General features: G+C 46.7%; 1 protein-coding gene across 2 annotated transcripts in view; it reads right to left on the reverse strand.

Annotated features, from left to right (window-relative positions):
• TLK1 (tousled like kinase 1) overlaps positions 1 to 18,181 on the reverse strand; it is a 618,148-nt gene that overhangs the window by 425,679 nt on the left and 174,288 nt on the right. For both annotated transcript variants that reach the window (XM_069225321.1, XM_069225320.1), the window contains 2 exons: positions 951 to 1,061; positions 722 to 858 (listed from right to left, as the gene is read on the reverse strand). In XM_069225321.1, coding sequence (XP_069081422.1) covers positions 722 to 858; positions 951 to 1,061 — 248 coding nt within the window. The remainder of the gene's footprint in view (positions 1 to 721; positions 859 to 950; positions 1,062 to 18,181) is intronic.

Genomic DNA, 18,181 nt, shown 5'->3' on the forward strand with positions numbered 1-18,181 from the left:
CTGAGGGGAGTGCCATGTCGACTTAGTCATTTTCTCCCCACCAGCACACACAAGCTGGCAAGCAGTGTGCATGTGCTGAGTGAGGGGTCCCCAGGGTGGCATAAGACATGCTGCAGCCCTTAGAGACCTTCCCTGGCATCAGGGCCCTTGGTACCAGGGGTACCAGTTACAAGGGACTTACCTGGGTGCCAGGGTTGTGCCAATTGTGGAGACAAAGGTACAGTTTAGGGAAAGAACACTGGCGCTGGGGCCTGGTTAGCAGGGTCCCAGCACACTTTCAAATCATAACTTGGCATCAGCAAAGGCAAAAAGTCAGGGGGTAACCATGCCAAGGAGGCATTTCCTTACACATACATATATATACACACATGCAATAACCAAGCTGAGCAAGGCCCCAACATACTGGTTTGTGGCACACTATGGAATGCACAGAAATTTTGTGTTTAAACCACACACTTAATTATAAAGGCCACACCCTATGTAGAGTCTCCCACTTTTTTCATCCCTGAAGTCCTAGAAGCTCTGAAGTCTTGTTATGCTTTTCACATTTTGTTCCATTTAATTTAACTCAAAATGTAATCTTTTATTACTAAAATCACTGCCCCAAAAAATTAAAATATTTCCCCCGGTTATGTGGACTGTTTGCATCAGATGAAATTAGTGGTGTATGACAGCAATGCACAACAAACTGTTTCGATAAGAATATTCAAAAGCAACTAACTTCACAAGATTCTGAAACGCGAATCCGTCTGTCCATTGCTCAGTAAATGTGGCCCCATGTCGAACAGTTGTAAAATGTCCGAGGCGTAATCTGTCTTGCATGCTCTTCTCTCTACTTGCCAGTTTTTCTTGCGTGCTCTGCGAAAAAAAAAATTATTTATTGATTTGTTTAATAAAAAATTAACACCATAAGGTCCTTAAAATGGTATAGCAGAAGTGCTTACACTCACCTTTTCAATCAGAAGTTTCTTGCTCATTGAAATGCATTTGTTTAGCCTTTCTTTGTATTTTTCAAGAACTTTTTGTTGTTCATCTATTTGTCTTCTTAAATCACAGTTTGTCTACAATAAAATAAAACTGGTATGAAGTAAAATTAAGGAGTACTAAAGGATTATGCAATTTCAAGACAAAGGAAACATTGAATTTAAAACGTCAATAGAGTACTAATCCCGCATTAGTACTCTAAGAAAAAACACTAACACAAATACTGATTCAATTTGGGAAGTTAATGAATGCACTTTTAGAAAACAGTTAAGGAAAATCTGCATGGACAACTGCAGCTTGTGTTTGGCAATCTCTACACCAAACCTATTTTACTTTATGGCATGTTAATACATATAGTTTATGTGGCTGTCGCGCCAGCCTTAAGGTGTACACTCTTTATAGCGCTCTGATCCGCAACTCCACTAATTTGCTGGCACTGACAGAGGGGGAGGGGAGGCAAATTATCAAGCTGTTGTGGTGCGGTAAAGCATTCCCCACTAGAGGGAAGGTATAAGAGCCAAAGGAGCCCTCAGTGAAGACTGAAGTTAGGCCATCCCTGCCAGTGACAACAGAACCAGCTCTCTCCAGCTTGTCAAATGTGTAGGTAGTGCTGGGCTGAAGAAGCAAGGCAGAGGTCAGGGGAGACATTGAAAAATGTGAAGATAATCCGCCAAAGTATGACTGGAGTCATGTCCTGTGGCCCTGATGAGGCAGAGGTGGTAGCTGGGATTAATGTAGCTGTGGATAAACCGATTAATTACACCTCAGAGAGACCGGGGACCCAAAGGCGTCTGTTGGGCAGGTACATAAGCACAAAAGACCCAATGCAATCTAAAGCTGCACATAATGATAAATAATAAAGACTTTCCGTAGCCCTGCTACTTGTATCATCTGTGGATAGTAACATTGAAGGGAAAAGCCTAAAAGGATGACAGAGTATTATTTTTTATTTATAAACCTTGCTCCTCGAAGAGACCATAGATGGAGAAGGCACACAAAAGGAGAGAAGGCACTGCTAGAACAGTTAATGCTACAGTAGAATCAACAGAAATAGCACTAAACTCAGTTCAAATGAAAATAGAATGCACGTTTTTATGGTCACCCTGAATGTTTTGGGCTGATACTGCTGGTTTTTCGACTCGGAATGCACCAAGGGCTCCTAACCAGACTTCAGTGCCTGTGCCCTGATCTTAAAGGATGTATGTGTAGCTTATACCCAATAGGCATAGGCTAACATACTTGTAAGTCCCTAGTATATGATACACTGAGTTTCTAGGGCATCTAAATTAGAGGGTCACGCCTCAGGGACTGCATTAGTGGTTGTGCCACCATGGATGTAAAAGAAGGTAAAACATGACTCCCAGTCTGCCACTGCAGACTGGAAGGGCAGATTTCAACTGAAAACACGAGTTTGCCATTTAAGGAAATGGCAAAGCCCAGTCTTCCCTTCTTAGGTCTCACTTATGCAGTGCTTGTGCGGTCACTTCAAGACATGTTGCATATACTTTGTGGGCTTACAGCCCGCTCAATGCTTTTCATTTGTTTCTTCACGTATCCTTTAAAAAGCCATGCTTACAAGTGGGTAATCTTTCCTATTTGTCCCTCCTTTTTGTGGACTGTTCTCTCCCATGGAGAACCGCACTATTAATTGCAGCCTTAAGCCTGCCCCATTTGAGCAATTGCTTTAGGAACTTTTTTTTGGCTAAGAGCAGCTGACACAAGCACTCTGTGTGTTCATTCACTGTGTGATTTTCTGTAAATCAGGCTGTAATTCTTGTTCTTATCTCGTTGCATTTGTTGTTCATTCACAGACCAAGATCAAATGACAGATGCGGTTCTCAGAGGGCGACTGTTCCGTTCTGCAACCCTCTCACCCTTCGCAGCTTGACCCCTCACACTTACCATGTCCCTCATTATTGCTTGCCCCCTTCTTGCTTTTTTAATTCCTCATCTGCAAGAGGAGAGTTTGACCCCTTGTGGAAGTCTTACATTGTTTATTGTACATTGACGATTAAGGTTTCCCGGTATCTGGCTGCGTTTAATAATTAAATTCAAAGAAATCTGTCTCAGGACTAAATACATTGCTGCCATTTGTCAAAGTCAAATCTGTATCAAGTAGCCACTGGAAAACATTCTTTGGACTTGCAAGGAATTTAATTTGTCAATGAGAGTCCATATACATCCCTCAAACTTGACCAAAAGGGCAAATTCCTCATGACTGTCTATCCTCACACTAATGTGTCTCAATGGATTGTGTGGAATGAAGTCAGCTCTCGTATTACCTCCGATAGTCCCTTTTAAAAACAGCTTTCAAACTTTGCTTTGCAATATTCTGCTGAGCCCTAGACTCTGTGCAGTCTTCAGAGATGCAGCAGCACCACTTGTAGCATTTTCTTGTGATAGCAACCAGAGTGCAAGTGACTATGTTATTAGGTTCATCCTCTCAGCCTGAAATTATTTTAATATTAGATGCACACAACTCCTTCTCAGATATCAGATGACTCAGTGGTTTGTGTCGACATACTTTTTGTATAACTCTTTTAATTAAGTTTAAGTAGGTTATTTTAGAACAATAGTGGCCAAGCCTATTACCAGACCAGCGTATTGGCACTTACTACAGTAAAGTTGCTTATTGACATTAAAAGTTATTATTTATTTTTTTTAAACCCTGCTGCATGGCACTGTGGAAGCTAAAAGGCTAAAAACTATTGGTAAAATTTGTTTCTGTACTTTGTGTCAAATTGCCTGTTTGATTGCAGATTCAATGTGGCAAAAGTGGCCCTCTCGCCAGCTCCCATAAAATCGTGGCAGACGAATGCCGAAGAGGCCTTGGAAATGCATTCTGTGCTTACCTACAACCACAAGCTTGGTAATTGCAGTTTATGAGCACCCTGTGAATGAGCACGCATTTTTTTAATTACTCCAGTCACAACAAACATGTAACGATAATGACTGCTCAGTACTCTTATTAAACAAATATGGTTCATGTCTGGAATGCAAACATTGTCTTGAGGATGTTTAAGTGCACGCATACTTTTCATTAATTCAAGGTACAGGCTTTGACATACACACTAAGAAAAATGCTTTCCCTTTCTTTACATACATTTTTAAATGCAAAGAAAGCAAACCTTAACATCTTATTTTTATTATGGTTGCTCATCTGAACTACGTGACTTACATTTAATAAAAGTATTTGTATTTCTTACCTGGTAAGTCCATTGCTTGATTTGTCTTATAATAGACTGTAAAGAAATGGCTCCCTGTTGCAGTTACCCCCCACTTTTTGCCTGATACTGATGCTGACTTGACTGAGAAGTGTGCTGGGACCCTGCTAACCAGGCCCCAGCACCAGTGGTCCTTCACCTAAAATGTACCATTGTATCCACAATTGGCACACCCTGGCATTCAGATAAATCCCTTGTAACTGGTACTTCTAGTACCAAGGGCCCTGATGCCAAGAAAGGTCTCTAAGGGCTGCAGCATGTCTTATGCCACCCTAGAGACCCCTCACTCAGCACAGACACACTGCTTACAAGCCTGTGTGTGCTAGTGAGAACAAAATGAATAAGTCGACATGGCACTCCCCTCAGGGTGCCATGCCAGCCTCTCACTGCCTATGCAGTATAGGTAAGACACCCCTCTAGCAGGCCTTACAGCCCTAAGGCAGGGTGCACTATACCATAGGTGAGGGTACCAGTGCATGAGCACTGTGCCCCTACAGTGTCTAAACAAAACCTTAGACATTGTAAGTGCAGGGTAGCCATAAGAGTATATGGTCTGGGAGTCTGTTTTACACGAACTCCACAGCACCATAATGGCTACACTGAAAACTGGGAAGTTTGGTATCAAACTTCTCAGCACAATAAATGCACACTGATGCCAGTGTACATTTTATTGTAAAATACACCACCGAGGGCACCTTAGAGGTGCCCCCTGAAACTTAACCAACTATCTGTGTAGGCTGACTGGTTCCAGCAGCCTGCCACACTAGAGACATGTTGCTGGCCCCATGGGGAGAGTGCCTTTGTCACTCTGAGGCCAGTAACAAAGCCTGCACTGGGTGGAGATGCTAACACCTCCCCCAGGCAGGAGCTGTGACACCTGGCGGTGAGCCTCAAAGGCTCACCCCTTTGTCACAGCCCAGCAGGGCACTCCAGCTTAGTGGAGTTGCCCGCCCCCTCCGGCCACGGCCCCCACTTTTGGCGGCAAGGCTGGAGGGAACAAAGAAAGCAACAAGGAGGAGTCACTGGCCAGTCAGGACAGCCCCTAAGGTGTCCTGAGCTGAAGTGACTCTAACTTTTAGAAATCCTCCATCTTGCAGATGGAGGATTCCCCCAATAGGGTTAGGATTGTGACCCCCTCCCCTTGGGAGGAGGCACAAAGAGGGTGTACCCACCCTCAGGGCTAGTAGCCATTGGCTACTAACCCCCCAGACCTAAACACGCCCTTAAATTTAGTATTTAAGGGCTACCCTGAACCCTAGAAAATTAGATTCCTGCAACAAGAAGGAGGACTGCCCAGCTGAAAACCCCTGCAGCGGAAGACCAGAAGACGACAACTGCCTTGGCTCCAGAAACTCACCGGCCTGTCTCCTGCCTTCCAAAGATCCTGCTCCAGCGACGCCTTCCGAAGGGACCAGCGACCTCGACATCCTCTGAGGACTGCCCCTGCTTCGAAAAGACAAGAAACTCCCGAGGACAGCGGACCTGCTCCAAGAAAAGCTGCAACTTTGTTTCCAGCAGCTTTAAAGAACCCTGCAAGCTCCCCGCAAGAAGCGTGAGACTTGCAACACTGCACCCGGCGACCCCGACTCGGCTGGTGGCGATCCAACACCTCAGGAGGGACCCCAGGACTACTCTGATACTGTGAGTACCAAAACCTGTCCCCCCTGAGCCCCTACAGCGCCGCCTGCAGAGGGAATCCCGAGGCTTCCCCTGACCGCGACTCTTTGAACCTAAAGTCCCGACGCCTGGGAGAGACCCTGCACCCGCAGCCCCCAGGACCTGAAGGACCGGACTTTCACTGGAGAAGTGACCCCCAGGAGTCCCTCTCCCTTGCCCAAGTGGAGGTTTCCCCGAGGAATCCCCCCCTTGCCTGCCTGCAGCGCTGAAGAGATCCCGAGATCTCTCATAGACTAACATTACAAACCCGACGCTTGTTTCTACACTGCACCCGGCCGCCCCCGCGCTGCTGAGGGTGAAATTTCTGTGTGGACTTGTGTCCCCCCCGGTGCCCTACAAAACCCCCCTGGTCTGCCCTCCGAAGACGCGGGTACTTACCTGCAAGCAGACCGGAACCGGGGCACCCCCTTCTCTCCATTCTAGCCTATGCGTTTTGGGCACCACTTTGAACTCTGCACCTGACCGGCCCTGCGCTGCTGGTGTGGTGACTTTGGGGTTGCTCTGAACCCCCAACGGTGGGCTACCTTGGACCAAGAACTAAGCCCTGTAAGTGTCTTACTTACCTGGTTAACCTAACAAATACTTACCTCCCCTAGGAACTGTGAAAATTGCACTAAGTGTCCACTTTTAAAACAGCTATTTGTGAATAACTTGAAAAGTATACATGCAATTTTGATGATTTGAAGTTCCTAAAGTACTTACCTGCAATACCTTTCGAATGAGATATTACATGTAGAATTTGAACCTGTGGTTCTTAAAATAAACTAAGAAAAGATATTTTTCTATATAAAAACCTATTGGCTGGATTTGTCTCTGAGTGTGTGTACCTCATTTATTGTCTATGTGTATGTACAACAAATGCTTAACACTACTCCTTGGATAAGCCTACTGCTCGACCACACTACCACAAAATAGAGCATTAGTATTATCTATTTTTACCACTATTTTACCTCTAAGGGGAACCCTTGGACTCTGTGCATGCTATTCCTTACTTTGAAATAGCACATACAGAGCCAACTTCCTACATTGGTGGATCAGCGGTGGGGTACAAGACTTTGCATTTGCTGGACTACCCAGCCAATACCGATCACACGACAAATTCCAAAATTGTCATTAGAAATTGATTTTTGCAATTTGAAAAGTTTTCTAAATTCTTAAAAGACCTGCTAGGGCCTTGTGTTAGATCCTGTTGAGCATTTCTTTTAGAGTTTAAAAGTTTGTAAAAGTTTGAATTAGATTCTAGAACCAGTTGTAGATTCTTAAAAAGTATTCCAACTTTTAGAAGCAAAATGTCTAGCACAGATGTGACTGTGGTGGAACTCGACACCACACCTTACCTCCATCTTAAGATGAGGGAGCTAAGGTCACTCTGTAAAATAAAGAAAATAACAATGGGCCCCAAACCTACCAAAATACAGCTCCAGGAGCTTTTGGCAGAGTTTGAAAAGGCCAACCCCTCTGAGGGTAGCAACTCAGAGGAAGAGGATAGTGACTTGGAGGAAAATTCCCCCCTACCAGTCCTATCTAGGGAGAACAGGGTCCCTCAAACCCTGACTCCAAACATAATAGTCAGAGATGCTGGTTCCCTCACAGGAGAGACCAACACCTCTGAAATCACTGAGGATAACTCCAGTGAAGATGACCCCCTGTTAGCCAGGATGGTCAAAAGATTGGCTTTGGAAAAGCAGCTCCTAGCCATAGAAAGGGAAAGAAAAGAGATGGGCCTAGGTCCCATCGATGGTGGCAGCAACTTAAATAGGGTCAGAGATTCTCCTGACATCCTAAAAATCCCCAAAGGGATTGTAACAAAATATGAAGATGGTGATGACATCACCAAATGGTTCACAGCTTTTGAGAGGGCTTGTGTAACCAGAAAAGTAAACAGATCTCACTGGGGTGCTCTCCTTTGGGAAATGTTCACTGGAAAGTGTAGGGATAGACTCCTCACACTCTCTGGAAAAGATGCAGAATCTTATGACCTCATGAAGGGTACCCTGATTGAGGGCTTTGGATTCTCCACTGAGGAGTATAGAATTAGATTCAGGGGGGCTCAAAAATCCTCGAGTCAGACCTGGGTTGATTTTGTAGACTACTCAGTAAAAACACTAGATGGTTGGTTAACTGGAAATGAAGTGTGTAACTATGTTGGGCTTTATAATTTGTTTATGAAAGAACACATTTTAAGTAACTGCTTCAATGAAAAGTTGCATCAGTATCTGGTAGACCTAGGTCCAATTTCTCCCCAAGAATTGGGAAAGAAGGCAGACCACTGGGTCAAGACTAGGGTAACCAAAACTTCCACTGGGGGTGACCAAAAGAAAGGGGTTACAAAAACTCCCCAGGAGAAAGTGGGTGACACTAGAAACAAAGAAAAAGAGTCCTCTGTAGGCCCCCAAAAACCAGAACAGGTGGGTGGGCCCCAAGACACAACCCAAAACAAAGGTGGGTACCAGGGTAAGAACTGGGATGCCACTAAGGCATGGTGCCACAACTGTAAACAGTCTGGGCACCACACCAAGGACACTTCTTGTCCCAAAAACAAACCCCAGAACAAAATTCCAGGGGTAACCAGTGTAGCCATGGGAGATGACTCCTCAGATGAGGAGGTCTTCATAGCCTTCAACTGGAAACAGGGCCCAACAGGTGAGTTGGAGATTCCAGAGGGAAGTAGACACTTCCACCACCTACTGGTGAATGGAATCCCAACCACTGCCCTGAGAGACACTTGTGCCAGTCACACTATTGTGCATGACAGGCTGGTGCTCTCAAACCAGTACATCCCAGGTGAGACTGCCAGGGTAAGAGTTAGCCTAGACAGGGTCACTAAGAGGCCTGTGGCTTTAGTACCCATAGAAGTGGGTGGCACTCTTAGCTGGAGAAGGGTAGTAGTCAGTACAGACCTCCCCCTTGATTGTCTCCTTGGAAATGACTACCCAGAGGTTAGTCAGAGCTCAAGAGAGGAACTGGTCCAGTGCCAGTCCTCTCCCAAGGTTTCTGGAAGTCCTGCCTCTGCAGTAAATGCAAGCAGGCCCCAGAAGAAGAAGAAAAGAAAACAGAGTAGGAAGGGTGGACAACCTTTAGCCAAGGTTACAGCAAGCCAGGGAGATTCTGCTCCAGTAGGGGAGAACTCCAAAAATGGCCCTGATAAAGTCCAACCTGACCCACAAGAAGTCCTGGCTAGTCAGGCAACTGTTAAACCTGAGTGGGTGGCTCCTCAGCTAACAGAAGAAAGAGTGGAAGAAGGGTGTTCACTACAAGATGTGGTAACCCCCCACTCCAATACAGCAGACAGGCAACCTGAACCCAAAGAAGCCTGTAACTTAGCCCCTTCCCTTTTAGGTGAAGAGCTAAAGGTGTGGTTCTGGGCACTGACAGCTGTCAGTGGCCTCTGCTGGGTGTTAGCCTTTATGGCTACACTATCCTTGGCATGGTGGTCTGACCCCATGCCAAATAACAAGTTAGGCCCCCTGACCCTGTTGGTCATGGTGGGGTTACTCCAGCTCTGGGTAACCTCTTTGGGTAAGCTAGGGGTGACCTTGGCTAAGATAAGATTAGCAGAGGTGGATACCTCTGACCTCAAAATAGAGAGAATGGGTGAAGACATAAAAAGCACAGACAAGAGGCAGTTCAGACTAGGTCCTATCACTGTGGAAGTGGGTCAGTTCCCCAGAGGGAATGACCTGAACAGGAGGATGTAAGGCAGAGTAGGCCCTGCCACAAACCAGCCATTTCCTCTACTCTTCCTCGCCTGACAGACTAGGAAGACTCTTCCAGCGGTGGCTGAGTCTCCTGGCCTGTGGGCTGGGGGGGGCTTGTGTAAAGAAATGGCTCCCTGTTGCAGTTACCCCCCACTTTTTGCCTGATACTGATGCTGACTTGACTGAGAAGTGTGCTGGGACCCTGCTAACCAGGCCCCAGCACCAGTGGTCCTTCACCTAAAATGTACCATTGTATCCACAATTGGCACACCCTGGCATTCAGATAAATCCCTTGTAACTGGTACTTCTAGTACCAAGGGCCCTGATGCCAAGAAAGGTCTCTAAGGGCTGCAGCATGTCTTATGCCACCCTAGAGACCCCTCACTCAGCACAGACACACTGCTTACAAGCCTGTGTGTGCTAGTGAGAACAAAATGAGTAAGTCGACATGGCACTCCCCTCAGGGTGCCATGCCAGCCTCTCACTGCCTATGCAGTATAGGTAAGACACCCCTCTAGCAGGCCTTACAGCCCTAAGGCAGGGTGCACTATACCATAGGTGAGGGTACCAGTGCATGAGCACTGTGCCCCTACAGTGTCTAAACAAAACCTTAGACATTGTAAGTGCAGGGTAGCCATAAGAGTATATGGTCTGGGAGTCTGTCAAACACGAACTCCACAGCACCATAATGGCTACACTGAAAACTGGGAAGTTTGGTATCAAACTTCTCAGCACAATAAATGCACACTGATGCCAGTGTACATTTTATTGTAAAATACACCACCGAGGGCACCTTAGAGGTGCCCCCTGAAACTTAACCAACTATCTGTGTAGGCTGACTGGTTCCAGCAGCCTGCCACACTAGAGACATGTTGCTGGCCCCATGGGGAGAGTGCCTTTGTCACTCTGAGGCCAGTAACAAAGCCTGCACTGGGTGGAGATGCTAACACCTCCCCCAGGCAGGAGCTGTGACACCTGGCGGTGAGCCTCAAAGGCTCACCCCTTTGTCACAGCCCAGCAGGGCACTCCAGCTTAGTGGAGTTGCCCGCCCCCTCCGGCCACGGCCCCCACTTTTGGCGGCAAGGCTGGAGGGAACAAAGAAAGCAACAAGGAGGAGTCACTGGCCAGTCAGGACAGCCCCTAAGGTGTCCTGAGCTGAAGTGACTAACTTTTAGAAATCCTCCATCTTGCAGATGGAGGATTCCCCCAATAGGGTTAGGATTGTGACCCCCTCCCCTTGGGAGGAGGCACAAAGAGGGTGTACCCACCCTCAGGGCTAGTAGCCATTGGCTACTAACCCCCCAGACCTAAACACGCCCTTAAATTTAGTATTTAAGGGCTACCCTGAACCCTAGAAAATTAGATTCCTGCAACAAGAAGGAGGACTGCCCAGCTGAAAACCCCTGCAGCGGAAGACCAGAAGACGACAACTGCCTTGGCTCCAGAAACTCACCGGCCTGTCTCCTGCCTTCCAAAGATCCTGCTCCAGCGACGCCTTCCGAAGGGACCAGCGACCTCGACATCCTCTGAGGACTGCCCCTGCTTCGAAAAGACAAGAAACTCCCGAGGACAGCGGACCTGCTCCAAGAAAAGCTGCAACTTTGTTTCCAGCAGCTTTAAAGAACCCTGCAAGCTCCCCGCAAGAAGCGTGAGACTTGCAACACTGCACCCGGCGACCCCGACTCGGCTGGTGGCGATCCAACACCTCAGGAGGGACCCCAGGACTACTCTGATACTGTGAGTACCAAAACCTGTCCCCCCTGAGCCCCTACAGCGCCGCCTGCAGAGGGAATCCCGAGGCTTCCCCTGACCGCGACTCTTTGAACCTAAAGTCCCGACGCCTGGGAGAGACCCTGCACCCGCAGCCCCCAGGACCTGAAGGACCGGACTTTCACTGGAGAAGTGACCCCCAGGAGTCCCTCTCCCTTGCCCAAGTGGAGGTTTCCCCGAGGAATCCCCCCCTTGCCTGCCTGCAGCGCTGAAGAGATCCCGAGATCTCTCATAGACTAACATTACAAACCCGACGCTTGTTTCTACACTGCACCCGGCCGCCCCCGCGCTGCTGAGGGTGAAATTTCTGTGTGGACTTGTGTCCCCCCCGGTGCCCTACAAAACCCCCCTGGTCTGCCCTCCGAAGACGCGGGTACTTACCTGCAAGCAGACCGGAACCGGGGCACCCCCTTCTCTCCATTCTAGCCTATGCGTTTTGGGCACCACTTTGAACTCTGCACCTGACCGGCCCTGCGCTGCTGGTGTGGTGACTTTGGGGTTGCTCTGAACCCCCAACGGTGGGCTACCTTGGACCAAGAACTAAGCCCTGTAAGTGTCTTACTTACCTGGTTAACCTAACAAATACTTACCTCCCCTAGGAACTGTGAAAATTGCACTAAGTGTCCACTTTTAAAACAGCTATTTGTGAATAACTTGAAAAGTATACATGCAATTTTGATGATTTGAAGTTCCTAAAGTACTTACCTGCAATACCTTTCGAATGAGATATTACATGTAGAATTTGAACCTGTGGTTCTTAAAATAAACTAAGAAAAGATATTTTTCTATATAAAAACCTATTGGCTGGATTTGTCTCTGAGTGTGTGTACCTCATTTATTGTCTATGTGTATGTACAACAAATGCTTAACACTACTCCTTGGATAAGCCTACTGCTCGACCACACTACCACAAAATAGAGCATTAGTATTATCTATTTTTACCACTATTTTACCTCTAAGGGGAACCCTTGGACTCTGTGCATGCTATTCCTTACTTTGAAATAGCACATACAGAGCCAACTTCCTACATAGACCATCTGCAAAGATTATTATTATTATTTTTTTTTTTATGAAGTAGATAAAAAAAAAAATACCTCTCCACTGTCGGAAAACTTGTTTGTCTTGAAGATCAGGCACTATTAACTGTCATTTAAAAATCGTCAATACAGGTTGCTTTTTGTGCAACTCAGGCACACTGTTAATGAAATATTTATTTCTCTTTCTTTAATTCGATGTACACCAGCTATCTGCCCAGAATACAATCTTCTTTTTGAAGTAACTGGACCTATTTTGGGTGAATGCTTTTTTGCCAGTCCTGTTATTCACCACCAGCCACCATCCCAATCACCAACAACCCATACATTTTAAGTGCAGGGTAGCCATAAGAGTATACGGTCTGGGAGTTTGTCAAACACAAACTCCACAGTTCAATAATTGCTACACTGAATACTGAGAAGTTTGGTATCAAACTTCTCAGCACCATAAATCCACACTGATGCCAGCGTGGTATTTATTGAGAAATGCACACAGAGGGCATTTAGAGATGCCCCCTGTATACCGGTCCAACTACTAGTGCTAGGCTGACCAGTTTCTGCCAGCCTGACACATCCAGACGGATTTCTGGCCACATGGGGTGAGTGCCTTTGTCACTCTGTGGCCAGGAACAAAGCCTGTACTGGGTGGAGGTGCTTCACATCTCCCCCTGCAGGAACTGTAACACCTGGTGGTGAGCCTCAAAGGCTCAAGCCAGGTGTTACAGCGCCCCAGGGCACTCCAGCTAGTGGAGATTCCCGCCCCTTCCGGACACAGCCCCCACTTTTGGCAGCAAGTCCGGAGGAAATAATGAGAAAAACAGGGAGGAGCCACCCTCTAGTCAGGACAGCCCCTAAGGTGTCCTGAGCTGAGGTGACCCCTGCCTTAGGAAATCCTCAATCTTGTTTTGGAGGATTCCCCGAAATAGGATTAGGGATGTGCCCCCCTCCTCTCAGGGAGGAGGCACAAAGAGGGTGTAGCCACCCTCAAGGATAATAGCCATTGGCTACTGCTCCCCAGACCTAAACACACCCCTAAATTGAGTATTTAGGGGCGACCCTGAACCCAGGAAATCAGATTCCTGCAACCTGAAACAAGGAGGCCAGCTGACCTGAAGCCCCGCAGAGACGACAACTGACTTGGCCCCAGCCCTCCCGGCCTGTCTCCAGACTCCGAGAACCTGCACAGCGGTGCATCCAGAGGGACAAGCGACCTCTGAGGACTCGGAGGACTTACCTGCACCTAAAGGACCAAGAAACTCCCAAGGACAGCGGCTCTGTCCAAAACTGCAACAAGGAAACCATATTTGAAGAGACTGCAGCCTCACTCCGTAAGCTTAAGTCTCCACACTCTGCACCCGACTCCCCCAGCTCGTGTCTAGAAGAACCAACACCGCAGAGAGGACCCCCCCAGGTGACTCCCACGACGTGAACACCCTGAGACGACCTCCCTGCACCCCCACAGAGACGCCTGCAGAGAGGATCCAGAGGCTCCCCCTGACTGAGACTGTCCTCTAACAAAAGGAACCCGACGCCTGGAAGAAGCACTGCACCTGCAGCCCCCCTGGACCGAGAGGATCCAACTACCAGGTGCAGGAGTGACCAGCAGGCAGCCTTCATCCTAGCCCAGTCGATGGATGGCCAGAGAAGCCCCCCTGTGCCCTGCCTGCATTGCCAGAGTGACCCCCAGGTCTCTCCATTGATTCCTACCTACAACCCATCACCTACTTTGCACACTGCACCCGGCCGCCCCTGTGCCGATGAGGGTGTATTTTGTGTGTCTGTTTCGGGCACCCCCCCCCCCTCACAGTGCTCTACAAAACCCGCCTGGTCTGCTTCCCCGAGGACACAGGTACTTACCTGCTAGCAGCCTGGAACCAGAGCACCCCTGTTTGCCATAGGAGCTTATGTTATTTGGGCCCTACTTTGACCTCTGCACCTGACCGGCCCAGTGTTGCTGGTGCTGGGTGTTTGGGGTTGACTTGAACCCCCAACGGTGGGCTGCCTATGCCCAGGAGACTGAACTTGTAAGTGCTTTACTTACCTGAGAAACTAACTATTACTTACCTCCCCCAGGAACCGTTGATTTTTGCACTGTGTCCACATTTAAAATAGCTTATTGCCATTTCTGCCAAAACTGTGTACATTACTGTTTTAATTCAAAGTTCCATACTTAGCTGTGTTTATCATCCATCACTTCCAAGTATGGGAAGTATCTCTGAAGATTCCTCTGCAGTTGGAACATATTGGTTTCCCACAGGTCTTAGCTTCGAAAGTTTGGAGACCGAATGTTTGCTCCGAAATAGATGAAGATAAGTTACTTACCTTTAACTGTGGTTCTCCAGTATTTGTATCTTTCATAGATTCACATGCTTGAATCATTCCCTGTCGTCAAAGTGGGAGTCCCACAGTACACAGAAAGCAGTAGAAAAAAATCTCTTCCCTGCTTCCCCCCCATTGAAGTCAATGGTAAAAATACATTCACTTTCATAGCTTATTAGTTTCATTAGAAATGGCCCAAAGTTCAGCTGATCAGGCAAGACCACCCCTTTAAAACCCTCAGCACAGAGGCTCAGTCTCTCAGATTTTCTACTGCACGTCATGTGTAAGGGAGTCTCCCTGAATTCTGCTCAGTTTACCTTCTCTTCAGGAGATATCCAGATATTTCATTCGTAACTTTTAGCTGTACTTTGTCATGTCTACAGCTAAGAAAGGTTTATTTAGACCTTGCAGCACCTGTGGGAAGCTAAGACTTCATTGTGAGGACCCTCACAAGGACTGTATCTACTGTGTTCATCCAGAACATAAGGTGAAGGACTTCAAGATCTGTAGAACATTTCCCAGCAAGACTCTGAGATAGGGAAGCCAGACTCCTCCTTTGGCTCCAAAAACATAACACCAGAGAGTCCGTTTCTGATGAGGAAGACAGTGATATTTCAGTGGCCTCAAAGAAGAGGAAGAGGTCTGTGGAGAGTTCTTCTCCCAAAACCAGTAAGTCAGCCAAGAGGCTGCATGTTTTCAAGGAAACATCTGAGGACTATCCCTCAACTTCTAGGGAGCATGATGGTAAGGTTCGCTCTGAGCCGTCTACTCCAGCTACCACCTCAAAGAAGATAAATAAATCATCAAGCTCCCTGCCACTGTCGGCACCTAAAATCTCCACATCATCGACAAGCGCATCGTCGATGGCAGGCTTCACTTCATCAACGGCGATGTTTACAGCTCCATCGTCGCCTGTGTACATGACTTCATCACCGTTGTCCTCAACAACAATAGCGTCGGTGATTCTAAAGTATGTTCCCTCCGCTGCTCTAATGAAGCTAATAAGCTATGAAAGTGAATGTATTTTTACCATTTACTACAATGGACGAAAAAAAGAAAACAAATCTACTGCTTTCTATGTACCATGGGACTCCCACTTTAACAACAGGGAATGGTTCAAGCATGTGAATCTATGAAAGATACTCCAATACTGGAGAAGGTAGCTTTTTCGGCTCCGAAATGGACGTTGGTTGTTCCGGCCCCAAGGTGGAAAATGGATATTTTGGCTACTAAGTGGAAGTTTCTACTCTTCGAGTCAATCCCGAAACAGGTGTGGAACGCTGGTCGGTCGACCCCAAATGCAGTTTGTTTTTGTTTTTTTCAGTGCCAAACCAGAGGGTTGGTCATCGGGATGTATCTTCTGGGTCCGACCATGGCCAGCAAGCAGTGGTGGACCCAAGACCGGTGCTGATGTCTTTAGATTTTTTTGGGTGATGTGAAGGGGCGGATGTACTAGTGTACTGCGCCGCTCAAATCACTTGGCTGTCTCGATCGGAATCAGAATATGTGATAGAAACTGCAGTCTGAGCTTGTTCCTCTCCAAACATTGGGCATTTGTTCCAACGACCTGGATGCCATCTCTAACCGACGTGCTCTTCAATCCTGCAGAGTTTACTTGTAACGGAAGGATCGGCATACCTCACAGGTTTCCTCTTTGTGATCTGGAGAGAGGCAGAGGTTGCATACTGAGTGTTGGCCGGTATACGGGAACTTGGCATGGCACCGACAGCAAAAGCAAAACTGAGTCCGATCCATCAGCATGTGTCTAAGTAGGCCTGAGAAGGGCACGGTCGCCCAAAAGGGCATTTAATCGACCTAGACGATACAATCATATCGAAAAATATAGTCAGAACACGCGTTTGAAAAACAATAACATTTAGAGAAAGAATGGAAAGGTTTAGATAGAACCGAACCGAGATCTACCAGAGCGAGAGGAAACATGCCCGAACCAGACGGCAGAAAGAAAACAAAAAGGACTAGATGCCCATGCACACTATTACAGAGAGGAGGAGTCACTATCTTGTGACCCGAAAAAGCTGTTGAAATGAGTTGTGGTGTTTGTAAAGCTGCTCTTTGAATAAATGGAATTTGCCAAATTAAAGCCCCCGGGAGTGCAGCACCTTTTGTTTGAAATATTTTCCAAGGGACGTGGTCTTAACCCTATGATGGCACTGGCAGTCAGAGTGCTCCACTTTTAGACCATTTTGTTGGGATTTGAAATACAGTGGAAGCACCCGGTTTTGTGATATGGAAACATCATGAATGGACACAGGTGGCGAGGAAATGCTAATTTCCTGCATGTGTACAGTACACTTGAAGACGGATTTGTATATTGAACTTCAAATGCGCCTTGCACCATTCTGCAACTAAAGGGACATCCTTGTCAAGACTTTTGGTGACCAGAGGTCCTGTAAATAAATACTCACAAATACTGATGCAGCCCTGAACTGAACACTTTATCAGAGAAGAGTAGGTTCTGAAGGCAGTGCAATAAATCTTAAATTGTCACACACAGAGCTAAAGAGGACTGGGCGGAACAAATATGAATGGTGTGTTTGCTGTGAAAACTTCATTGATATATTTTAACACATGTTCTGCTGATAAAATTAACTTAATGGGAGTGTCGCTTTTAAAAGTGCAAGCAGGAGAGTAAATAAAACAAAGGCAATGTTATTTATCCTCATATGTTTGAATGTTAGTTAAATCAGCAGACGGTGAATGTATGATTAATTAGCCACAGCCGAGTAAGGGCTCTGGAAGGTGGCAACTTGTACTATAATTCCCAGAATACCTCTTACATGATAAAAGGCATGTTAATGAGAACAATGTATGCCTACAAACTGAAACCACTTGAGAAAGACGGAATGTTGAAACACGTTGTGGTGTTTGTAATGCTGCTCTGTGAATAAATGGAATTTGCCAAATTAAAGCCTCCGGGAGTACAGCACCTTTTGTTTGGAATATTTTCTGCCATCTAGCGTTCGAAGAAGTGTTTGAGTCACAGGATCAAGTGACTCCTCCTCTTCAGCTCCATTGCGCATGGGCATCGACTCCATGTTAGATTGTTTTCGCGCAGAGGGTAAGGTAGGAGTGACAGAGTATAAAGAAAGAGATGTCCATGCTAATGGAATGTTAAATATATATCTACACATATTTACAAGTGTTGTTTAACTTAGACTACAGGCTTCCGGGGAGTGTGCATGTGAATCTGCAGCAGAACATGCCAGGAACAGATGTACACTGGGTAAGTGACATTTTCCATTCGATGGCATGTATAGCTGCAGATACACATGCTGTGCATAGATTACAAAGCAGTTAGTCCTCTCATAAAAGCGGTGGTTAGCCTGTTGAAGTTGTTTGAAATAATGTTCTTAGTACAACTGGACCTACTGTGGCTTGCTGTGCTGCTAAAACATCTACACAATAATGTTTAGTAAATGTATGTGGTGTTGACCAAGTAGCTGCCTTACGTATA

Source organism: Pleurodeles waltl, chromosome 3_1, assembly GCF_031143425.1.
Source record: "Pleurodeles waltl isolate 20211129_DDA chromosome 3_1, aPleWal1.hap1.20221129, whole genome shotgun sequence".
Taxonomy (NCBI): domain Eukaryota; kingdom Metazoa; phylum Chordata; class Amphibia; order Caudata; family Salamandridae; genus Pleurodeles; species Pleurodeles waltl.